Raw genomic sequence first — 24114 nt, forward strand, 5'->3', positions numbered from 1 at the left:
AACCCTGTTAGGAGAGCGATATTTATTTTATACAAATAAAGGCGCCCAACATAATGACGTCAACTCCCATTAATATATAGCATTCAGCATATCAAAAGACCGAGATCACATGGGCCATTCACTCGGCCACTCTCACCCGAAGAGAAAACCAGTTACAGGTGGTACAATTCTTGTATTTTATACAGCCTCCCCATTTTCCATCCAGCAGCAAGTCTAAAACCCCTCTATCTTCGCCCATCCCTGTGCCTGCTTCCGCTCTGTCCACCTGTCGTATTCTCCCCAGGAAGCTCCCGATCTACTCATCATCATCGGCCGCCTGGACATACTTTGCGCGGATATCCTTCCATTGTCGCTGCTGCAATTAGCCACCACGAACATGCGCATAGACTCGAAGTTACCTACGCCCTTATTGATGTAGTCCCAGAGCTTATCGGTTTGCGTGTCCCAGGCCCTGCTCCACCGTCAGTCCAGTTCTTCCTTGAAGTCCCTCGCCTTTGGTGGCCTACATCTCGAACGCAAAAGCAGACGCAAAGACAACACCCAGCATAGTGAAGTTCCTGCGGAAGAAGAGGCTATTCACAGTCTGGTTAGCCGTCTGTCTATTTCCTCTGTTTAAACTTGCGTGCTTGGGTGGATAGGTGTTCGCGCTGCTTCAGATCGAGGGGACTGACTTGTAGATGGGGCGGCTGGCGGAAGGCTGTAATTGAAGGCGTTAGCATGATTCAATCATCCTGACAGTGCGTTACTGGAGAGATAATACCATTGTGAATATGAAGGAGCGCACGCAAAAGACTTAGATTTGGCTTGGGTTTTGTGAGGTAGGAGATGCTCGTTGCTTTAAGGTTGTCTGGGGTTGCCGAGCTCCCTCGAATTCCGAACCTTCGGCACGTGATACTTCCTTCACAGCCTTGTGGGGTGGGCTTTAAGCTCTACCATTTCAAAGTACCTACGATCACCCACCTATCCTTGAAATTACTTTCGGATCTCCATATCGATTCCTAATCGATAAAACCAATATCGAGAACATATCAATTCCAAAATCCGAGGAGGTTATCATAAGCCCGGGCAAGCCCCCTGGCAAAAGAAAAGGAAGAGAAAGTGAGATGCCCTCCGTGCCCACGCCCTCCAAAGCCGGCATCGTCGAGTCCAACGGCGAGCGCCATATCCCCTCCTCCGTGCGCCCCGACGGCACCAAAAGAAAAGAAATCAAGATCAGACCGGGCTACAAACCGCCCGAGGACGTGGAGATTTACAAGAACCGGGCCGCAGACGCATGGAAGAATCGAGGCAGCGCCGGTGTGCCAGGCGCCGAAGGACTTTCGGACAAAAATGAGGGAGGCGTGGCGGCGAGTAATAAAAACGCGAAGAGAAGAGAGGCGCGGAAGAAGGCTAAGGCTGCGGGGGAGAATGTGACGGGCGAGGTAGGGGGAGAGGGAGAGGGGGAGGGTGAAGGGGAAAAGCAGGGAAAAGATCCTAAGGCTGGGGAGCCGCTGGTAGTGGATGAGGAGGCCGAGCGGGAGAAGAAGGCGAGAAATTTGAGAAAGAAGCTGAAGCAGGCGAAGGAGTTGAAGGAGAGAAAGGAATGTGGGGGGGCGCTGCTGCCAGAGCAGTTCGCGAAGGTTATTAAGATTAACGAGTTGGTACGGGAGTTGGATGCACTGGGCTTTGATGCGGAGGGGAAGTCGAAGGAGAAGGGGGAAGAGAAGAAGGAAGAGGAGAGGGGAGAACTGGGAGGAAAGGGAGAGATATAGATGGATGGATAAGTGTGGGCAACTTCGTCTTCGGGCATGGGATTGCGGGCTACATCATGGTTGGGAAGGCGTTATTCCTGGGTTCGAGCGGTAGGTAGCTTGGAGTTGGAGCGCTGGGAGCGGATATTCATTCAGCTTATGATTAGAGAGAATGATTGATGTACAGCTGTTTCAGCTTCATATTGAAACGCAAAACTCCTCCCATATACTCCGCGTGCCGAGCAGCAGCATCTTGCACTCTTGGATTTCGACACCCTTTCGTTCGAAGTCCAAGAGCTCACTTCTGTAGCAGGATCTGCGGCAACACATGCGTTCCATTGAATTAGCTACCGCATACGAAAGCTACAAAAATTCATCTTTGGGACTGTTTATAAAGCAAGATGAAAGAGAGCCCCGTCTATGCCTAATGTCTCATCCTCATAAAGGGGCTTCGCTTGTTATCTACCCCCCTCGCTCTCTTTTCCCTTACCCTCTGGTATTCTTTCTGTTCCTCCCCACTCTTCTGCCCGGAAATCCAAACCCCAAACTCAATACCGCGCCGGACGGACACCTCTACGATACATCTTCTCTTCTTGATTGTGTCCCTTGCAAAAGCGAAGGAAAAAGAAGCAAAAGACCGAAACGGAACGATGGCAAAGATACCGGTTTGGCTGGACTGCGACCCTGGTGGGTAATATCACTTCATTTGGCTTCAAAACACCATTACATAGGATTAACAGCAGCACAGGACATGATGTAAAATACCTCCCACCCTACCTCCCATCATTATCAATCACCATGTTCCTCATTTGAAGAAAACCAGCGCCACAGCCGCTACCTGCCCAATTCGGGGGGGGTCTGTATCACGTGACTAAACACACTTCTTGCTACTTTACAACCAGAGTCCGAGGTCGATCCTGGGCTAACAGATATGAAAGGATGCGTTCGCGATTCTACTCTCGGCCTATCACCCTTCAATGGAGCTCCTCGGGATCTCAACTGTGCATGGGAATGCGTCGCTGGTGCATACGACGTACAATGCTACTTCCATTGTATGTTACATTATCGGTGTCGTGTCTACGGAAGGCCGCTCTTATCGATTTCTTGAAATAAATATGCTTGGGCTTCGAAGGAAAGAATCATGCTGAATTGATGGTGTCAGTTGACAGCGATCGGGAAACCCGAGATCCCCGTCTACGCCGGTGCTGCTAAAGGCCTGAGTCGTCCTGCTGTACATGCAGATGCTATCCGTAAGCCCTGAGCACACTTCACTTCATGTTCATCACTTCTCATTCATCTCAGAGTACTCTAACACAATATAATTTGGAGTGGAGCATCCCATCACGACCTCAGTACCTATCAACTAACACACACCCAGACGGCGAGTCCGGCCTCGACGGCACCGGTCTCCTCCCCAAACCTCTCTTTGCACCTAAATCCGGCTCCGCAATAGAGGCCATGGCCGCCGCCCTATCTTCGACGCCCCCAAATTCAGCCTGGGTCGTCGCCACCGGCGCCCTCACAAACGTCGCCCAGCTCTTCCAAGAACACCCCTCCCTCGCAAACCACATCAAAGGCATCTCCATCATGGGCGGCGCCTTAGGCAACGGTTTCACCGGGGCCCCAATGGGAAAAGTAGACGACAAGTCCAGAATTGGGAACTGGAGTCAGTGGGCCGAGTTCAACATCCTGGTTGATCCTGAAGCGTCGGCATTTTTGCTTGAGCATCCGATTCTGAGCGGAAAGACGACGCTGATTCCGCTGGATGTCACCCATTTGGTTCTCGCTACGCAGGAGGTGCAGGATATGTTGCATTATGGCAAATCCTCCCCTCAACTTTCAGAGGGCGGAGAGAAGAGCTGCAGCGTGTTGAGGAGAATGCTGGTTGAGCTACTTACTTTCTTCGCCAAGACTTACGCTGATGTGTTCGGTATTGTTGCTGGGCCGCCATTGCATGACCCGCTCGCTGTCGCTGCGATATTAAACGGGATCGCGGGGGTAGAGATTCCTTTTTATGATAGATTGGAGGGTGGGAAAAGGGAGAGATACGCTGTCAAAGTCGTGACCGAGGGCTCGCATGAAGAGGCTTTGGGTGGAGCACAGACTGGTATGACAGTAGCGAAGTTACTTCCTGATGGGGAGGAGGGTGTTATGATCCCGAGGGGGTTGAATGTACAGAATTTTTGGAGGGTGTTGGAGGAGTGCTTGGTGAAGGCTGACGAGGTAAATAGGGGTAACCAGGTCGCTTAGATCTTCTGTTCTGACAGCTTTGGGTATGTAGATGTGAATTTGAATCATCAAAATAAGCTGTAAATCGAGTCTCAAACTATCACATTCTGAAAAGAATTTATCGAGACGAGTTGCGTTGTCGTTGAGGTCAAGACATAGGTATGTATCCACAAACCTCGCTAGCTCTACGCTTCCATCTTCTCAGAACACACCCCATACTTCTACATATCCATGTCCCGCCCCAAATCTTCACGACAAGGCTGAACTTCAACCTCGAGAACTTCAGGTCCTCCTCTCCTTCAGAATAACATCATTGCAACCAACGTACGATGAACAACGAACAATTCCGCAAGCTAGTTCAGAACACGCCAGCAAGACAACCCAGCTCCTCCTCACCATCAGATAAAGCAGCGAGTCGCAATGGCGCAACACCATCCGCGCTGGGCTCGCGCATGCGCAGCTCAATCCCCATGACACCGTACGTCCTTCTCTCCCACCTGAACCCACCTCACCAGACCGACCGCATAGTATACTAAGCAGTTGCAAATGATCCAGACGCACAGTAGCAGGTTATAATCCCGGTAACGCCTTCGCGCGCCAACTTGCGGAGCGGAACGCCTCCTCCTCCCTACCCTCAAAGAAATTCCGGTCCGCAGCCGCTCCCAAGGGCGTTAAACTCGCAGACGGCTACACGGACCGTGCTCAACAGTTGCGATCCACTGGCTCCGATGATGACGAAGAGAATGAGAAGGTTACGAGGGTGAAAGCGTTAGAGGAGATGATGAAGCTGCAGCAGATTGACGAGGCAACGTTTATTAAACTGCGAGAGGAGATCCTGGGGGATGATGTTAAGGATCGCGCAAAGCTGGTGAAGGGTTTGGACTGGGGTCTGCTTGAAAGGGTGAAGAGGGGGGAGGTGGGGGTTGAGGATGTATTGGAGGGGGGGCTGGGAGCGAAAGCTGCGGAGGCGGCAGAGGAGGAAGGTGAAGAAGAGGATTTAGATGGAGAGTTTGAGAGATTGGAGGAGAGGGAGGTCGAAGCTGTTGTCAAGGAGAAAGAGAAAAAGAAGGGAGAGATGGCGCCGCCGGCTTTGACGGGGAAAAAGAGGACTAGGGATCAGATATTGGCGGAAATGAAAGCCGCAAGACAGGCCGCGAAGGAAGCTGCTGCGCCGTCACTGGGAGCTAAGTTCAAAAAGGTTGGGGTGAGGAGGCCAGAGAGTAGGATCGAAAGGGATGGGAAAGGCAGAGAAGTGCTGATCACGGTCGACGAGCACGGAAATGAGAAAAGGAAGGTCAGGAGAGTGGTTGAAGAGCCGGTGGTCGAAAAGGGTCACGGGCTACTGATGCCGGATAAAGATGCCAAGCCGTTAGGCATGGAGGTTCCCGAGATACCCAAAGTCGTGGAAGAGGAAGAGGACATCAACATTTTCGACGACGTAGACGATGAGTACGATCCCCTAGCTGGCCTCGGCGACGACACTTCCGAGGACGAACCGGACCCTGAAAATGAAGACGGCGAAATTTCAGACGAAGACGAAGCCAAGACAAAGGACAAGGCAATATCAGAATCAGCACCTGGAAGCATGGCGCCACCACCCCGGCCCGCTGCCTCAAGAAACTACTTCAACACACCCAGCGTTTCCGCTTCCTCCCTTTCCTCCTCCTCCTCTTCCAAACCCCCCGCGCTCACAGACCCCACCCTCCTCGCAGCCCTCCGCAAAGCCTCCTCGCTCAACCTCCCCACCACCGAGCCCACCTCAACAGAAGAGGCGGCGAAAGAAGCGCGCCGCAAAAAGATGCTGCAGAGAGACGACCGCGACGCAGAAGACATGGACATTGGTTTCGGCAGCTCGCGCTTTGCAGACGAAGAAGACTTTGAGGAGAAGAAAATCAAGCTTAGTGAGTGGGGCGGCCAGGGCGGGAAGAGTGATGATGATGAAACGGGTGGTAGCAAGGGTGGTGCGAAGAGGAAGAGGGGGGCGAAGAAGAGGAAAGGGGATGTGAATAGTGCGGCGGATGTGATGAAAGTGTTGGAGAGAAGGAAGGGGGAGAAGAGTTAGCAGTCGCGGTCGCGGTCAAATAAGAGAAAGTTAAAGAGCGTCAGCCGAGAGGTTTGGCGTAATCGGTGTAAACAAAAAGGTGGTGGAGACAGAACCTGGCGCGTTGTCATGATATATATATTCGAACGGTCAATATTACGAAGAAAGAAAAAATATGAAGCTATTACGCTTAAAAGGGCTTTGGATCAGCGTACGTGAAAGGAAAATTGACTTTTCGATCAAAAATAATACTTTCAGAAAAAAAAAAAAGAAAAGGAAAGAAAAGGAAAGTTGCAAAACTCAACTGGAAGCTTATATACTATTATGAGGTTCCAGTTTACAAACCTAACTCAATAGGTTTTTTCGAAATTCTACGGTCTACGAATCGAACTGGTGAGATGGAGACATGACTATCAGTAGCTATACGCCACTGAGCCATCACACCTTCTCACCAGTTGATGGAAGACCGTCACAGAATTCGTTCTATCAAGTAGGTAAAAAGATTTGGGCGCGGGAAAATCTCGGGGCTTGGAATGCAAGAGAGGGAGGGTTTCTCGCCCAATTGCGCTCACATTTGGGGCATCATTCGAACTGCATTGCTAGCTAGGTGAATATTACTTATCTTTGGCGGATTATAGGCAGTTTCTGAGAGGGTATGAATACCAGGCTTTGATCATATAGATCAATATATTTTGAAGTCTTTAAGCTCGCGTGATGAGCTTAGTAGATGAGATGACTATCGCAGCAGTACTGGGTCCTTTCTGGAGTTTACGAGATAAAACATTGTGCAATCTTTCTGGATGAGTACTTTCAGGCACATTTGAAGTGGGGCTGTTCGTAGGCGCGTTGTTTTACAGGAGGAACTACTATAGGATTGTTCCAGGGTGATAGGAAAGTATGGCAAGCATATACATGATATTTAGTTCCAGTGGAGAATTGGAAATAAAGTCGGGTTTAGATGATGAGACGGTCAGCGGAGCGTAGGAAGGAGTTAGACAGCAGCGTCTTTCGGAAGATTAGTGGAGAGTCTTGAGTTCGAAGGGAAGGGAGGGGTGGATGAAAAGTGTTAGAAAGATGGCTAGCTAATGTAGAGTATTTTGAGACTAGTGATACTTGGTGTTGAGAGTGGAATCATAGTCCCAAAGGGTAGCCACAGTCATACTATCGTTGATCTCGTGATTTGCTTGCTAGAAAGGAATTCTTAAGTAACGGCTCTCCGACTCAAACCGGCCACCAACCGGCCACGGCCCGCTGGTGTGTGGTGGTTCAAGGGCGCGGTGATTCAGTATGTATTGAATTGAGTTGAACCTATGTGAAACCTCATTTTCTCTCTCAGATCATAATCATCTTGCTGTGCTGAAACTCGGGATTGGAAACAAAGACCGCAAGAACAGGATGTATGGCTTTTGCTAATCAGTGAAGGAGAACTTGATTAAGCACCACATGCCGTATCATGCTAGTGCTCCAACGCTTGAAAACCATCATAACACTGTTAGCGAGTCGGATACCTACGTCCCTCTCGAGGCTACACCAGGCCTCGGACTATTCTCTAAGCCCCGAGGAGTGAGCCGTGGTGTACCAAGTCCTAATGGAGGTGGAGTGCCAATGTGAAGGTATCCACACGACGCAGTCTTGCTTCGAGCGATTCACGCAGACTGCTGCTACCGACCATATTACGCAGAAAAGGTCGTCTGGGAGGCACGAGAGGAAATCAGACGAGATTTGGAATACGATCGGTTGATGCAGCATAGCTAGATTCCAAACCGCTTTTTCTCTTCTCTCTTGAAACCTCCAAACTTGCCATTATACGCTTGTGAACCACCAGGGATGAATCTCTTAGCTCCAGATCTCAAATTGTACCAGGTATACCTCCGCATCGAAAGCCCACCCCGGAGCGACCGCGAACAAGATATCTTCCTGCCATCGTACCTCGCAACCGAGACCTCCAGAATCAGGACAGCTGCATTGAGAAGGCAACCAACAGCTGAACTGCAAAGATGAGCATCTAAATCCGAATTTATTAGTGAGACTCGCCCCTTTTACAAAAAGGAGTTTCCGGAGATTCGGTTCAGGGCCGAAAATACGGCAAGACCGTAGGGGTAGCAGAATTTTTTATTTAAGAATCAGGATCAGTGGTACCAAAATCTGATTTTTGAAATGTTCGATCAGGCCAGATTAAAAAATAAACGCTATTCTCAGGCTCGGAACCGTGCATTTTGAGAAGAAAGGTACTCAGGGCTTGGACAGTGGACACCAGCAATAATTAATGGTTTTGGTTGCAGTAGAACATTTTGACCGTGGCTCGTCTCGCAGCCAGTCTGAGAAACTTGGGAAAGCGACGGCTCGCTGAACGCTGATTTAAGTTTACAGGCGTGCAATAATACCAAAGTCAGGTATATAGACAGCAGCGGCAGGAAATAGTAAGACTTAAAGTATTGAGAGAAAGTACTTATCAAAATAACTTGGCCAGCCTTAACATGACTCGACAGCCTCCCAAGGCCTCTTCGTCGCCGGCGGCGGAGCCACACGATCTTTCCGCTTTGACATGCAACAATTCTCTTCAAGCTTGCGTATTTATTCATCTTAATGATTGGTACTTTCTATTCAAGTCCCAAGTCCGGAGTAAGCGAATTTTTCTTCGATTTTTTTTTTGTGAATAGACGACAGTAAGCTAATAGACAGAGACTTAATAAAGACCTAAGTTATAGAACGCGCTGAACAACCGTTCAAACAAATGTAGCGATGTAGGATAATATGAGATGCCTGGGCTGAAAGAAGAACGTTGCATAGAGATTTACACCATCACGTGATAGTATAAATCACTTATTAGGAAGGAGCAAAATGGGGGTAACAGTGCTGCCGCCACTGACAGGGATTCAAGAGGCTCTCGTAGAGACAGATGCGAGTTTCAAGGGCTTATGAAAGACTTATCGTAATGCGAAAATCGCCGTCTTTGGAAGATTGGATTTTTAGTACACTTACATTGATACTAGACGCGTAACGCATTGAGAAGTAACAGCGGACGCAGAAGTAGTCGTCGAAGAATAAGGGTGATAACCACGGCAAAGCAGATACATACAAGACTTTAATTAACGTTGGATTGCAACATGAAAATGCCTGACTGGCAAGAAGACCAGATTCAGCAATCGCGGTTGCGATATTTCTCGCTGTCATCTGTGAGCGACCGTGGTCCCGGATGTTACAGATCCGACGTAACGCATCCACGATTACTAGTGTATGCCTGCTCTATTTCTTATTTTTTGATCTCAATCCTCGTCCATAAGACTTCGCACATTTTGTGCACCGTCACTAACATCGTCCCTCGGGGTATCATCACGCCTTCCGCCCAGTTTCTGATCATCGGTTCGAAAAATTTCCGAATCGTCTTCATCCACATTCACCCATATCCTCACTGTCCCATCCATGCCACCGCTAACCACAGCGCCGTTGGGTTGCGGCGATGTATCGACCCAGCAAACGACGCCCTCGTGCCCGCCGACTTTCTGGATGATGTCCTTGGTTTTGACATCCCAGAATACGAGGCTTCCATCCTCGCTACCGGACACAACAAAGGCTTCTGAACCACTAACTCCAAACGCGCCACCGATGGAGAACTTTGTATTGACATGGCCTTGGTACGTTTTCTTGCAAGTACCCGAAACGTAGTCCCAGAGTCGCACGTATGAGTCCAAGGTCCAAGCAAGAATGTATTTTCCATTGGGTGCAAAGCGGACGGTGGTGACTGGGGGATTGTCTTCGTGTACGAGAGTCCGAAGGCATTGGCCTGTCGAGGTGTCCCAAACACGACTGTGAAGCTGTCAGCTAGCTTTTTAGAGAATCGTGCTAGGAATCTCAACACACATTAGTCCATCAGTAGAGCAACTGCAAACCAAGGTACCATCTCTGATGAAATCCACCCCTCCCACTGGGTCTGAATGCGCTGGTAGACTCTTCATCTGCCTCCTCGCTCGTAGATCCCACAGAAATACAGCTTCATCGTAGCTCCCGCTGACCAGCATATTTCCCTTAGGTGAGAATGCCAGCGAGTATACGTAGTTGTGATGTCCCAGGAGAGGAATAGCAAATGGCTTCCCCGTGGCCCTATTCCACAACCTGATTGCCTTGTCATCCGATCCAGAAGCAATGGTATTGGAATCAGGACTCCATGCTATGGTTGACACGCCAGCCAAATGCCCCTCCATAGTCCGCATATGCTGCCCATTCGTCGCATCCCAAACCTTAATTGTGCCGTCGGCAGAGCAGCTTGCAATCCAACGTCCATCGGGAGAGAACCGTACTTGAGATACTCCTTTTCGATGCCCCTTCAAAATGAATTTCGTCTTGTATTTTAATTTTATAGGTTTGTAGGCGGGCGGAGAAGGCGCATCGTAGGAGTGTGACGAGCGCTGGTATCCTAAACTGCTCGAGCGGCTCCGATTCCGCTTGTGATATGCATGGCCGAGTTCATCCGCACTGCCATCTGAAGAGTGTGATCTGCGATGCCCCGACCCTCTTCGTGACTTGAGCGTGGAAGAACGGTATTTGAGGTCGTCCTCGTCGGAGCCATATCTGGGGGTCGACATCTCCATGTCGTCGTCAACTCGGCGTCTCTTCCGATGTATTGTAGGTGCTGGCGAGCTATGTGCCGAGTTGAAGTCGGACATTGTCCGGAGCTGCGAATGGAAGACTGGTGTTTGCGCCGGCGGACGCGTTGCTGTTGCCGTAGTCAAAGAGACGCGATCCAGATCAGCCGCGCGGGTAATGTCAGAATAAGCTTGACGCTAAGCAGCTAACGCTTCCCCGTGCGCTTAAGCCTTGATGCGGCTCCAGATTTACGAGATACACTCTCGGCAGATTTAGGAAATACACTCTCGGCAGATTTACGAGATACACTCTCGGAGACTCGGAAGCGTTACACTGCCGGCGACTTCTCATAAACCAAGCATCGGAGGCTCCCCGATAGAATCTTCTTCTCGTCCTTCTAGCGCAGCCAGGAACCCTTTCTCTACTTGCTGATAGGGGTGGATGCGAGTTTCCCGCATGCTCTTAGCTGTCTACAGTACGCTCGAACGCAAGATCCATTATACGAGCAATCTATATCATCATGGAATCGACAATGCCAACCGAGATCAATGTGATCACGCTTAACTGCTGGGGACTGAAATTCCTGGCCAAGTTCCGCAATGAGCGCTTGTCAGAGATTGGGAGACGTATTGCATCCGCAGACCCGGTACCACATATCGTTGGACTGCAAGAATGTTGGACTCAGGAGGATTACACTAGCATTCGAACCCTTACAAAACACATCTTGCCGCATGGGAAGTTCTACCATAGCGGCATCTTTGGTGGTGGACTGGCGATATTGTCGAAATGGCCGATTGAGGAGAGCTCCATGTTTCGATACCCGCTAAATGGCAGACCTACGGCTTTCTTCAGAGGTGACTGGTATGTGGGTAAGGGCGTGGCATGTGCGCGTATACGTTATGGGCCTGGTATGGAGGATGTAATGGAAGTGTTCACGACACATGTAGGTAATCGCAAGTCTGATTGGAGAGGACCAAGCTCATTATGTTTAGCTTCACGCACCCTATGAACGCGAGCCCAACGATTCCTATATCTGCCATCGAACAGCTCAAGCATGGGAGATTGCCAAGTTGATGCGTGGAGCAGCAGAGAGAGGCCATCTCGTTCTGGGCCTAGGAGACTTTAATATGATACCCTTGTCATTAGCACATCGCCTTATCAGCACGCACTCACCAGTTCGCGATGTCTGGCTTCTCCTACACCCCGACTCCTCCATAGGCGCCGCAATAGACGAGGTAGAGAAGGCGCGCAAAAGACCAACTCCCACCGCCGACATCAACACATTCGAGAACGGAGCGACGTGTGATAGCGTACTAAATACATGGAGATGGAACAAGGGCCAGCAAAAACTTCTCGGACCTAATAGGCCGCCCATCGAGGTTCCAGGAGACCGGATAGATCCCAGAGCAAAGAGACTAGACTACATATTCGCCAGCACAGCATTCAATCCTTCGCACCCACAGCACGGGGGGTGGGCTGTGAAGTGTGCGAAGGTCGGGTTTCAGGAGCGGCACCCAGAGCTGCAATGCTCGCTCAGTGACCACTTTTCTGTCGAGACGACCCTCGTCCACATCAAACCATCTGACTGCGAGGACAACTCTTCCATAGATGACGATGATCCAGCAGTCAGCAGCGGTGCCTTCCTGCAGTCACCATCCAACAGCGAATTTGCACACTGCCAAGCTCAGTTCAAAGATACGAGAAGTCCGTTTCTACCCATCGATACCTACGATGAGATCCTCGCCATGGTCCACAAGTACCGAGCTCGGGAGAAGCGCCAACGCCGACTCCGTCTCGGCCACTTTGTCGGCTCGCTGGTAGTTAGTATCGGATGCTTAGTAGCAGTTTGGTGGAGTCCGTACAATTCCGTCGCTTTTGTGTTGATGCTCCTGAGCACGCTGGGTTTGAGTGCCGGTGTAATTGATGGGCTTATTGGAGGCCTTTTTGTAGGAAGTGAGATTCGGGCCCTCAAGGAGTTCGAGTGGGAGATTAGCAATGTTAGAGCCGCTGCCAGTGGCGAGCCACATGACATGGCCGAGGAGGGGATCAAGGATTGGTAAGATACGTGTGCTACGAGAGATAATGGTACAGTGCGGCTGTATGTAAATTAATGCATGGAATAGACGAACTCCATGGCTTTTCCTTTGAGCTTAACGCTGTATTTCCTTCGGCCTTAATGTTATAAAGGGGGTTTCTTAAAGGCGTGATGTACTCATTCATTCATTCATCCATCCTCACGTCTACCAATTACCATTTTCCCAATATCCACCCCCATCCCTCCCTAATAACCCAAACAAACAAACAAACACAGTGAGTGCATGCATAAGCCTGCCCACCAAAAAAACCCCACCACACACACAGCCGGCGTTGTCATCCCACACCACAACAGCCTTTCTTTCTTTTCTCACCGGTGCGATGGAGCTTCTCTGCATACCATCCTCGTCTCTCACCTCTCACCTCTCATCAAATCTCAAGCCCCTCTTGTTCTTTTCCTCGGGTAGTAGTAGCGAGTGTGGTCGGTGCACTCCCCATCCCCATCCCCATCCCCATCCTCATCCTCATCCCCATCCAACTAGACAAATAAGCAAATACCCGCCCGAGCCAGCCCTCGCTTTCCAATATCTGTCTGTGAGAAGGTAGGACAAGAGGATTGGTATCCAAAGCCCTACAGGATCCTCCCAGCGACGAAGGAAAGCCCCGCGTCGCGCGATTCGCGTGGTAAGGAGGAGGAGAAAAGGCGGGCTTGATGTGATGTGGCACTCGCTCGCTTTATAAGTAAGACCGTCGTATATAGCCAAGGCGTAGAGAGACTAGCTAATAAGCTAAGCTGAGCCAAGCCAAGCCAAGCCAAGCCGGGCTTTCGGATTCAGATTCCGTCTGCAGCTGCTGTCGTTCAGTCAAGTCATGAAATTCAAGTGGATTGATAAGTGGTTTTTTCGATTGGATTCTGGGTTTCTGGGGAGGTGACTGGATGGATGGATGGATGGATGGATGGATGGATAGATAGATATTCCCAGACATCTATCTATACCGTGAGCCGTATATATACCGCCTGTCACTTTAACTGTCAATATGGTTGCAATGTCCCCATCCACCGCAACTGATGTCCGTCGTCGTTTCTCTCTTGAAATCTTGCTCACTTGCTCATGTCGAGAGCATTAAGCCATCAAGCCAGCCAGTCGGTTGCGAACCTCAAGCCTTAGTGGTCCCTCCCTGACTATCAAAAGGTGAAGAGGGTACAGAATAGGATGTGTGATATTGCGATATACATGTAATGTATAATGAAATATAATAGGCTTGAATGCTTGCATGACTGAGATCGATCGATCGATCGATCGATCTGCTGGCTTTCGATGCTTCTTCCTGTTTGTTTACGGTAGAGGCAGGTGTGGCGCGGAAGCTAGCCAGCGAGGGATAGGTATCGGATTTGAACATGACCTGGAAGGTGGAAGGGGCTGGAAGTCAGGTTCGGTATTAGATTAGATTATTCTATTTGGTTGGAGAGGCAGGATGGAGGAGATGGCTAAGACTGGAAGGAGGTGAAATGGGCGAGTGGCAAGGAAGCCAAATACGTATACTTATGAAAGATTGGAGTATATATTTAAGGGAGTAAACTGACTGTAGTTTTTGCTGAGCGGAGTTTCAAACCGCGATAATAACTTTAGTAACGGTAGAGCAGCGTTCAAGTGTTCTCTCCTCCCAGGAAGAAATGAAAGAAGGGGAGGGCGGATGGTCAAAGATTTGATTGTTGACATGGCCAGCAGTAGCCGAGAAAGTCCGTGCACGCTTGCCCCATTTTTATCCTATTTAGGAAAGCTAACCGAAAAATCTGTGCACGCTGGTCCACTTTATTCCTCTTTAGGGACGATAACCGACAATCTTGGGTGGGGCGACCTGTTCAGTACAACCATCTCTGGGGCATAGCTACTTCCATCATCGTCTCATCTTGTCCCAATTGACTCTCACAAACCTTTCTTCTCACTTCAAATCTGTACCACGAGACAGAGTATGCTACTTGGAACAAATATCACAGCGAGCACTCTGTAACGCGTTACCATCAACATTCCCCTTGAGACTGAGTCCCCCTTTTCGCACTTGCCTGAGCTCAAACAAAGCAACCGCAACCTCTCCCTGGTAAGATGGCGGACTCTAGCTTTGATAGCACACCTGTACTGGTAGGCCTATCTCTTCTGGACAGCTATATGCTGGACATCAGAAACTACATTCCAGTCGGTAAGTCCTCCTCGTTCCTCGTCGCCGCCGTGTGCGCGCGGTCTCCAGAGCGATCTGCTGCTCCCGGAACGTTCAAGCAGCGCGGGCGCTGACCATCAAGCAGGATGTATCCGTGTCAGATGCGATGGCAGTGTTCCATCAGATGCGTGGTATGGCTGTTTGGATGGAGATCTCCATGGACGATGGATGGCCTTCGCGCATCCTCGGGACATGCTCAATCCTGGCGGAGGACTTCTAATCCCTAATACCTTGCAATTTAGGTTCTTCCAGCTACCACTGCTGAAGCCGTAAGTCTCGTCTCTTTGCTGAGGTCCGGGTAGCTCTGCTAATTCATCTGCTCAAGATTCTTGGGGCTCTTCAATGCAGCGTGGATCCGCATGGAGTTCCGAGCCAACGATCAACACCGAGGACAAATCCGCGTCTACGTTCTCCCAGACGATTTTGGCCGCTCAGTCATCGATCGCAGCAACGCGTCGTTCCGTAAGGCTATGTTGCCGCTCCTCGCACGACTCGATATCTCAAGCACCACATGGCAGGGACAATGGCAGAGTTCTCGGGTCCGTCACGTGGACTCCTCTCTCGATATCCGCTACCGACCACAATCTCTGTTCGAGACGTTTATGGCTTTGCCCTCTCCACAGCCCGATCCGCAACTCGTCGCCGACCCGTGGGCAGCACAAGCAATGTACCAAATTCTGGACAATCAGGTTGACGGTCTGAAGACTAGCTTGCATGAATATCAGCGTCGTTCGGCGGCTATGATGCTTCAACGAGAATCGACGCCGGTGCACAACTTGGATCCAAGATTAAGAAGTCTGACTGATCAAAGTGGAAAGTCGTGGTACGGTGATGCGAACGCCGGGTATTGTTTCCGCGATCCACGGACCCATGAAGCTCCTAGAGGTGGTATCTGTATCGAGAATATGGGGATAGGTAAGATTGTAATCTGTTTGGCGCTGATCGTAGCCTCGAAAGATTGTACCGCTCGTATTCCAGAGGAGTATTTACATGATTCGATACCAGTGCGTAAGAGCACGGGATCCCTGATGGAGAGTAAGTGATGCAAAGCCGTTCTCAGCACTGTGGGCTGTAAATTTGGGCACATTGGAGTGGCCGAGCTGACTCCTATGCAGTGGCCGCAGCTACCATAGGCAGAGAATCCGTCCCCTGGAAGACAACACTCGCAAATCTTGAAGCCCAAGAAGGATACTGCTTCGAACGTTGTCGTGAAGCTTTGGAGAAGGGTGCAGGATACTATAGTGAGTAAATCCCTTATCGTTTCACGGAAATGGACTAGGAGTGGGTAAGTCAGGGAGGAATTTGCTAACGACTATCAGTGCTTCCCGCCTCATCTTCTCAGCGCAATTCAGATGATCAGAGCGATCCTCAACCCCGCAAGATCATCCTTTCAGCGGCTACTATAGTTGTAGCAGGGGCATTATTGATCAACACCTGGGAGGCGGAGGTCCGTTGACGAAATTCATACTTCCATGTCCCAAGTTCAAGTCGTGGCATCTGCTAACCCCACCCAGGTTAAAAAGCATACAGTTGGACTGAAAGTCTTGGTGATGAAGGCGATGACAGATGAGCTGCCCGTGCCCAGTGAAATTGCCGCGTGCGATATCATTCTGTTCACTAAGAAGCGATTCAAGAAAGAGGCCCAGGAGAGCCTGAAGGTGGAGAGCGCTCAAGACGCAGATAACAGTTAGTTCATCTTTCCTGGGGCCCTTGACATTTAGGGGATACCCCCACATTCCTCGAACCTCCTTGCACCGATGGAATGGTGCTGACGTGTTCAACTAGTTCTTCTCGCAAGCATGTTGGTGGCGATGGGGACGGAGACTTCAATAGCCACAGCCGTGAGAAATAATTTGAACATCCTTGCGAACAACTCACCCCTCCGGGAAATCCACTTCAAGCGCCTTATTGTGGACGAAGGACAGGGGTTTGGTCCAGCTCCTCGCAAGGAGTGCCTCCCCATTGTCGATTTTTTCCAACTGTCGTCCCGTTGGGTTGTCTCCGGATCGCTGCTCGACTGTAGCTCGAGCTCTGAGGGTTCATCAGATGAAATTGACCAGGATCCAAATCAAGTCGCCTTGCATCGCCAACAAGAGCGCCAGGATCTCGACATACTGGGCTCTATTGTCACCTCGTTCCTGAAAGCCCAGCCATGGGTCAATCTTCCGGGGGACTACCAGCCTGCGGTATGGTCGCAGCTGATTGAGCAGCGTCATGGCTCCGAGGGTCTGGGTCGAGACCAAGGTCGAGGTTTGGAGTGCTTGCGTGCGACCATGAAAGGACTGGTCGTCCTCGTGCAGCATCCGGATTTGGCTCAGACTGCACCTGAGGACGAGGATGAGGATGGGGATGAGGATGAGGATGAGGATGAGGATTCCGATCTGAAGCCGCCGGGATCGAGTCCGGACGGCGAAAAGGCGAAGACAATTGGAGTTCGTAGTAGTCTTCGTATTAGTGAGAAGGGGAAGGGGAAGGGGAAGGGGAAGGGGAAGGGGAAGGGCAAGGCAAAGGCAAAGGCGGAGGAGCTTGGACTCACGCTGGCTTATGGGCATGTACGTGCACCTGCATCAGGATCAGGGACGACGAGTGCGCATCCGCATCCCGACTCGGAGCTTCGCCGTCAGCTGATCACGGACATGGCCGGCCCGTCGGGCATTCGTGGCTCCCATGACTACTTCGAAGAACTAGATGAGCTGGAGGCTATGATGGCTGGCCCCGACGGCGGTATGGTCGGCGAGGATGCTGAAGGGTTTTTTCAGCAGGGAAGATGATCAGCGGGGCGGAAGAGGATTTTTTGCTCGATATTCTGTAAATTTGTTCTCTTTTTTTCCCCCTGGTGGCTTTGGGGCCTGAGAACTGGCATCAGAGGAGATGAGATACCTGGCTCGAATTCTCAAAGAAATTGGTGGGTGTCCTGGGGGTTTTTTTCTGCATGGATGGATGGATAGATGGATGCGATGGCCACGGAGTCGAAGGATTCGAGGGATGGGTTATGGAACGGCGTCGAAGTCGGATGCATGCATGCATTTTCAGGCAGCGGCGGGATTTGTTTGTATTGTATCATACCGTAAGGATCAACAGATTCGATTCGAATGTTAAGAGTATTAATAATATTATTGCTGTAGGAGTGAGTGCCTGTGACTTGAGAAGTGAGTCGAGTTGAGATTGAGAAACTGGGATTCTGGTCTATATACCTAGGTGTAATAACAGCAGTATGGCAATATGGCTGTGGCCGCCAGAAGACGCTAGAGTCGGTAAAGAGTTCTGCATCTGGATTTGGAGTATTCATGTGTAAATGAGTGTATGAGGTTTGGGATAGGGATTAACTAACTATGGGTATTATAACGAACTTGGTTCCCTTTGTTCATTCTACCTTTGACCACCAACGAACGAACACCTTTCTTTCACTTCTTTTGGATGCCGCTAAATCCAGATACTTCGGTACATCGACCATCGACCACCCTGCGACGCGGTTGTGATTTTTGTATATCATCTTCTCTATGTCGAACCACACATATCATCCTAGTCCCTTCCTTACACATTACGGGTAGATCATCTATCAACACACCGGCTCGTCCGTGCCTGCCTTTCCTGGCTTGTTGCTCCTCATCTATTAAGATGACAGGCCTCTCGGTTCCAATTCCATTCCCGGCATCTTCTCAGTCCCGCTTCTCTCCCTCCTCCCCGCCCGTCCCCGACCCGGATCCCCTCGCCGTCGTCGTCCCGTCAGCCCAGAACTCCAGATCCCCATCATCGCTCAGCGTGCCCTTCTTCACAAGCTGGCCCTGCTCGCGCATCAGGTCTTCGATCGTCATGTGCTTGTCGCCAAAGATCTATACTTGTTTTAGCCCAGTCGTATTACTCCGGCCTGGCTCGAGAGGGTGGGAGAGGGGGAGGGGGAGGGGGAGGGGGAGGGGGAAGACGCACGTTCAGATGATCGGCCACGACGTGCCTGTTACGGCACCCGGGACATGTCACCAGCACGCTCCCGCGGTGGTAACCTTGCTTGCTGATGAGGTGGGTACTTCGCGCACCGCAGGGCGTGCAGGTGAATGTTATTTCGTACTCGGGCTTGGGGGGCCGCGGTAGTGCTGCAGCCGTTGGGGATGTCGGAGGGGGTGGCGCGTGGAGTTTTCTGGGTTTCGCTGAGGAGGAGGGAGAGGGAGAGGGAGAGGGAGAGGGAGATGAAGATGGAGACGGGGTGTAGGTGGATGGACGGAGCGGTGTTGTTGAGAAATGCCGCGGTGGAGGGGAGGGAGAGGGTGTCTGGACGAAGCGGACGGCGGTTAGATGCGTGCAGAGGGGTTTCGAGCGTGGAAGGCGACTGAAAGCTCGTATGGCGCATAAGAGGGTCGGAGGCTTCATTACGGTTGTTGGTGTCGTCGTGATTGGGAATATATGAACTGTGTGTTAAGGTAGGATGGTGGACAATTTTGACGTCTCCCGGAATGTTTGAATAAGGCTGAGCGGAACGATGAGGCTGAGAAAGTCGAAAGTCTAATTCGATGATATTACGCGACGCTAAGCCTCTTTAGGAAGTACTTCAAAGAATAATGGGATATCTCTTCGTATAGGTACTTTGATCTCTATCTAGGTATCTAGGTAGGCGGTAATCCCAGCACGAATGTTGGCAACCTACTATAAGTATCCTAGAGTGACCTGTAACCTCATTATCTGCTCGGACTTCTGGTACATATTGTTGCCTTGCGCCTGCTATATTGCAACATCCCTACGGCTCAGCGTCGCGCCGTGGCGTGCCTGATAAGCCCCACTACTCGACACATCGAGGCAAAGAAAACAAACACTCATGTCCTCCTCTCCGCTTACTGACCGTTCACCATTGTCCCAGCTCCATTCCACTCAATACACTCAGACAGACATTCCCGACCACTCTGGAAGAAAACAAAGAGAGCATCTTCAAATAACACTCAGCGGCGCCTCCCAGAGCTTCGAGCAACCCCGCGAACACCCTCTCCTAACGTGCCGCCGAGAGGTGAAGCTGAACAGGCAGACAGACGCGGCGAATACCTGCGAAAGGCAAAGCTGAGAAGATGATTTCGGGGCGATCGAAAGGCAAGATACGCCCGCCGAGAAGGGCAAGTCCTCTTTCGATTCACCCCCACTATACATTCAGACCACCTCCCCTTCGATTTCCTCCTCCTAAATTCCTCCTCCAAGCTCAAGCTTGCCGAAACACCATATTCACCTCCTCTATCTTCTCCTCTTGCCTCCTATCCAACTCCAGGCGCTGGGCCTCGCTAGTATGGCTACACAAGCATCTGTCGATCTCATGCTGGCTTGTGTGCTCCAGATGAGCAGCCCCAGCCGGGTATCCCGCCTCGCTCTATGCCGTTCTCGTAAATACATAGCTAACTCGTCTTCTTAAAGCTCGGTATCAGCGGCCACGGTCATGACGAATTTGAAACGCAATGGGACATCCTAAGTTCAGCCTTGCGGGAGATCCATACCAAGAATGCCTCCGCGCTCAGCTTCGAACAGATATACCGCGCATCTTATAAGATCGTCCTGAAGAAGCAAGGCGATAAGCTGTATGATCGCGTTAAGGAATTCGAGGAGCAGTGGTTTGCAGGTGAGGTTATGCCAAAAATTCGCGGGCTAATCACATCGAACCTGGTTAATATTACCCTGGGCGGAGTGTCTGGGATTGCGGCGAACGAACGTCGGATCACGGGAGAGGAGTTTCTGCAGGGCCTCAAAGCGGCATGGGAGGACCATATCATGACCATGAACATGACTACGGATGTGTTGATGTACATGGACCGAGTCTATTGCACAGACAACCGAAAGCCCTCCATCTTCACCACTTCGATGGGTCTGTTCCGCGATAATGTCCTAAGATCTCGACTCATTGATACCGGTGAGGCAGACCTGGTCACCTTCAATATATTAAACTCGGTTCTCCTGGATCAGATTGGCATGGAGAGAGATGGAGATGTCATCAGCCCGTCCATGATCCGCGCATGTGTGTACATGCTCGAGGGTCTCTATGAATCAAACGATGAGACGGAAGGCGACAAGCTGTACGTCACTACCTTCGAAGTCGCATTTCTAGATCATGCTCGCGCCTTCTACCAAAAGGAGTGTGCCACCCTTCTCCGAGAGTCCGATACGAGCACTTGGTTGCGGCAAACCAAGAAGAGACTGGCCGAGGAGGAGGCTCGATGTCAGACAACGATCTCTATGCTTACGGCTCCCAAGATTGCCAAGGTCGTCGAGGCGGAGATGATCAGTGCCCACGTGACTGAGTTCCTTGCAATGGAAGGTAGTGGTATCAAGGCCATGATTGAAGATAACCGCTACGAAGACTTGACACTTCTGTACACCCTCATCTCGCGCGTAGATCCCTCAAAAGCCCTTCTCAAGCTTGCCTTACAATCACGCATCGTCGAGCTGGGCTGTCAAATCAACAAGAACATCACGGATTCCGAGAGTGCACCTTCGTTTGCCGCTCCAGTCGAAGAAGCCGATCCTGCTGAGGGTGCGGAAAAGGCGAAGGCGCCGAAGCAGAGCGCTGCTTCGAGACAAACTGCTGCTGCTATTAGATGGGTTGAGGAAGTCTTGGTGTTGAAGGAGAAATTTGAGTCTATGCATAAGATATGTTTAGCCGAGGATCTCATTCTGCATTCCGCCATCACCCAGAGTTTCTCCGAATTCATCAACATGTTCCCGAGATGTTCGGAATATGTTTCTCTGTTCATCGACGACAACTTGAAGCGGGGGATCAAGGGCAAGACAGAGACCGAGATTGAGGTTGTCCTCGACAAAGCCACCACTCTCCTCCGCTACATTCAAGATAAGGATATGTTTGAGCTTTACTACAAGAAGCATCTGGCTCGGAGATTGCTACATGGAAAGTCTGAGAGTGCGGACGTCGAGAAGCAGATGATTTCCCGCATGAAGCTGGAGATCGGTAACTCGTTTACGACGAAGTTGGAGGGCATGTTCAAGGACATGACAATGTCAGAGGAACTGTGTGCTGGCTACCGAACTCACATCCAGGGTCTTGGAGACATCGACCGCAAACAGATTGATCTCGGCATTAACGTTTTGACCTCCAACTACTGGCCCATGGAAGGCTTGGGCGGGAAAAGCTCTCAGCGCGAGGATGGAACATACTCAAGTGTTACCTGGCCCTCAGAAATCCAAACCCTCCAAGAATCATTCAAGAAATACTACCTGAAGAATCGGAACGGTAGAGCGCTGACATGGTTGAGCTACCTCGGCAACGCAGACATCAAGTGCGTCTTTCCAAAGATCCCCGGCAAGGATGCTGGACCTTTGGCCCGCGAGCGCAAACACGAGCTCAACGTTCCAACATACGGCATGATCATCCTCCTCCTTTTCAACGACCTGGCTGATGGCCAATCTCTTTCCTACGAAGACATCCAGCAAACAACAAACATCCCCGACCATGACCTCGTCCGCATGCTGCATACCCTCGCAGTCAACCCTAAGGCCAAAGTCCTCACCAAAAACCCTGACAACAAGCACATCCCCAAGCCTGGCGATACTTTCACGTTCAACGCGAAGTTCACCAGCAAGACAATCAAGATCAAGGCGCCGGTCATGCTGAATGTGGTAAACAGGGCTGAGGACGAGGCGGAGAGAAAGGCGACGGAGGAGTCTAATAATGAGCATCGGGGTAATATAATTGATACTGTGATTGTGCGGATCATGAAGTGAGATCCCTATAACGCTTGGTCGCAGTACTAGTAACTGACAAATTTGCAGGGCCCGCAAAACAATCTCCCACCAAATGCTGTTTGCGGAAGTCATCTCGCAGCTATCCCAGCGCTTCAAGCCCGACATCGGCATGATGAAGCGCCGAGTGGAGTCTCTGATCGAGCGGGAATACATGGAGCGCGTGGAGACTGCCGCAGTGCCAACTTACAATTATGTTGCATAGACACGCGTATCTCCCCTTAGAGATGTGTCTGCGTGGAGCTGTGATGGTAAGAGCAACGGATCCGACGGAGAATAATGATCTACGCTTGGGGGCAGAGAAGTCTAAAAGCGGTACACATGACTTGGCATTCTAGCGGCGCATCTTTGTTGGTTTACTGTTCGGTTTTTTTTCTCTCTTCGTCTTTACTGCATGGTTATGTGAAACGAAGTGCTCAAGCGTCTGGCGCCTTGGAGTAGGTGGGCTTGCTTAGCGTGCATATCTACCTGCCTCTCTTCTGGCGTTCAAGCGAAGGGAAAGACGTACGGAGTATAAGTCAGCATGGGTACTGAGGAGAAATGGGCAAAAGCAGATAGATAAATGGAAATGTTTTCTGTTTTTGCATCAAGATGGCTCGATTTATTTGAGATTCAGCTTTCACTTTTCTCATTTTGCATGCGTACATTCATGACATTCAATTGACTCGATACACATACAAGAAGTTTCTTTGATCTGGTCGGTATCATATGACTCCTCAGCGTGCTTTTTGCTGTTCTGCTGTTAGAATTGAAATAGCGTGGGTTATTTCTCTCTCTCTCTCTCTCTCTCTCTCTCTCTCTCTCACACACACACATATATATATGTCTCGGTACCTAGGTATGCATTTTAATTGAAGGAGGAGTCCTCCGATCCTTAGTGCACGCTAATTCAAGTGGGTAAGTGCCACCCAGTAAGCTGGCTTTTTCTTTTTTGCCTTTTCCTTTTCCTCCTATTAATTACTACCGGCTCTAGTATAACTCGTTCGCTCGCTCGGAGACACTGGCTTATACCTTTTAGCAAGCTCTCCGGGGGTGTAAAATCATTCGGCGATAGCTAGTACGCTCGCGGAGCTGTGCCGGCATAGGTACTCCTGGCAGGCAGGCTCTCCGAGGCAAAAAGGCAGGCACGATAAGTCACATGACCCACCAACCCGCCCAGATTCCTTTTCTCGGCTTAGCTTTTCATTAAATGTAACGCTCGTACTGGCTCGTTTTCTTTTAGAGAATACAAAATTGTGACTGTGGTTATGTCGTGATGAGCTAGTTCTGGAATGAACCGGCTCTGTTTTCGCAAATTCAATTGTCGAAACAATATAGAACAACAACGGAATATCGATATTTACAATAATTATTCAGTTAGTTGACGTATTAGCACGCGCGCCGAAAACGCGAGCCTAAGAACTAGTCAGACAGCTCAAGGCCTATTGGATAGGGCCTTAAGCTGTCGACCTCGAGCCGCAAGTGCCAAGCCAGGAAAGCTTAGAAATAGTCGACAACCCTCCGTAAAAGAAAGCGAAAGCAGATCGCGATCCAGAAGTAAAGTAGTCCAGATTGATA

The 24114-nt window shown here is 50.4% G+C and overlaps 9 protein-coding genes across 9 annotated transcripts; 6 read left to right on the forward strand and 3 right to left on the reverse strand.

Moving 5' to 3' along the window:
* Window positions 1-295: 295 nt before the first annotated feature.
* L3040_006332 (uncharacterized protein) lies at window positions 296-763 on the reverse strand (the record flags this gene model as incomplete). Its single annotated transcript, XM_066154071.1, has 5 exons — window positions 296-352; window positions 403-451; window positions 507-572; window positions 672-697; window positions 761-763. The coding sequence occupies 5 exons, from the start codon at window positions 761-763 to the stop codon at window positions 296-298; spliced, it is 201 nt and encodes a 66-aa protein (XP_066011060.1).
* A 340-nt stretch (window positions 764-1103) lies between these two features.
* On the forward strand, window positions 1104-1751 carry L3040_006333 (uncharacterized protein; the record flags this gene model as incomplete). Its single annotated transcript, XM_007289118.2, has 1 exon — window positions 1104-1751. One exon carries the CDS (start codon window positions 1104-1106, stop codon window positions 1749-1751), a length of 648 nt encoding a protein of 215 aa, XP_007289180.2.
* Window positions 1752-2380: 629 nt separating this feature from the next.
* On the forward strand, window positions 2381-3980 carry L3040_006334 (uncharacterized protein; the record flags this gene model as incomplete). Its single annotated transcript, XM_007289119.2, has 5 exons — window positions 2381-2417; window positions 2479-2486; window positions 2669-2782; window positions 2893-2980; window positions 3109-3980. 5 exons carry the CDS (start codon window positions 2381-2383, stop codon window positions 3978-3980), a joined length of 1119 nt encoding a protein of 372 aa, XP_007289181.2.
* A 308-nt stretch (window positions 3981-4288) lies between these two features.
* Window positions 4289-6021, forward strand: L3040_006335 (uncharacterized protein; the record flags this gene model as incomplete). The annotated part of the gene is made up of 2 exons (XM_066154073.1): window positions 4289-4437; window positions 4515-6021. The coding sequence occupies 2 exons, from the start codon at window positions 4289-4291 to the stop codon at window positions 6019-6021; spliced, it is 1656 nt and encodes a 551-aa protein (XP_066011061.1).
* A 3245-nt stretch (window positions 6022-9266) lies between these two features.
* L3040_006336 (uncharacterized protein) lies at window positions 9267-10664 on the reverse strand (the record flags this gene model as incomplete). The annotated part of the gene is made up of 2 exons (XM_007289120.2): window positions 9267-9807; window positions 9862-10664. 2 exons carry the CDS (start codon window positions 10662-10664, stop codon window positions 9267-9269), a joined length of 1344 nt encoding a protein of 447 aa, XP_007289182.2.
* Window positions 10665-11104: 440 nt separating this feature from the next.
* On the forward strand, window positions 11105-12644 carry L3040_006337 (uncharacterized protein; the record flags this gene model as incomplete). The annotated part of the gene is made up of 2 exons (XM_007289121.2): window positions 11105-11527; window positions 11577-12644. 2 exons carry the CDS (start codon window positions 11105-11107, stop codon window positions 12642-12644), a joined length of 1491 nt encoding a protein of 496 aa, XP_007289183.2.
* A 2079-nt stretch (window positions 12645-14723) lies between these two features.
* On the forward strand, window positions 14724-17606 carry L3040_006338 (uncharacterized protein; the record flags this gene model as incomplete). Its single annotated transcript, XM_007289122.1, has 7 exons — window positions 14724-14817; window positions 14921-15104; window positions 15161-15870; window positions 15951-16076; window positions 16155-16282; window positions 16350-16521; window positions 16621-17606. 7 exons carry the CDS (start codon window positions 14724-14726, stop codon window positions 17604-17606), a joined length of 2400 nt encoding a protein of 799 aa, XP_007289184.1.
* Window positions 17607-18494: 888 nt separating this feature from the next.
* On the reverse strand, window positions 18495-19200 carry L3040_006339 (uncharacterized protein; the record flags this gene model as incomplete). The annotated part of the gene is made up of 2 exons (XM_066154074.1): window positions 18495-18668; window positions 18763-19200. 2 exons carry the CDS (start codon window positions 19198-19200, stop codon window positions 18495-18497), a joined length of 612 nt encoding a protein of 203 aa, XP_066011062.1.
* Window positions 19201-19886: 686 nt separating this feature from the next.
* Window positions 19887-22762, forward strand: L3040_006340 (uncharacterized protein; the record flags this gene model as incomplete). The annotated part of the gene is made up of 3 exons (XM_066154075.1): window positions 19887-19931; window positions 20224-22535; window positions 22588-22762. The coding sequence occupies 3 exons, from the start codon at window positions 19887-19889 to the stop codon at window positions 22760-22762; spliced, it is 2532 nt and encodes an 843-aa protein (XP_066011063.1).
* Window positions 22763-24114: the final 1352 nt, after the last annotated feature.

This window comes from Drepanopeziza brunnea (genome assembly GCF_022702325.1).
Source record: "Drepanopeziza brunnea f. sp. 'multigermtubi' strain 214-2 chromosome Unknown ctg11, whole genome shotgun sequence".
In the NCBI taxonomy this organism is placed as follows: domain Eukaryota; kingdom Fungi; phylum Ascomycota; class Leotiomycetes; order Helotiales; family Drepanopezizaceae; genus Drepanopeziza; species Drepanopeziza brunnea.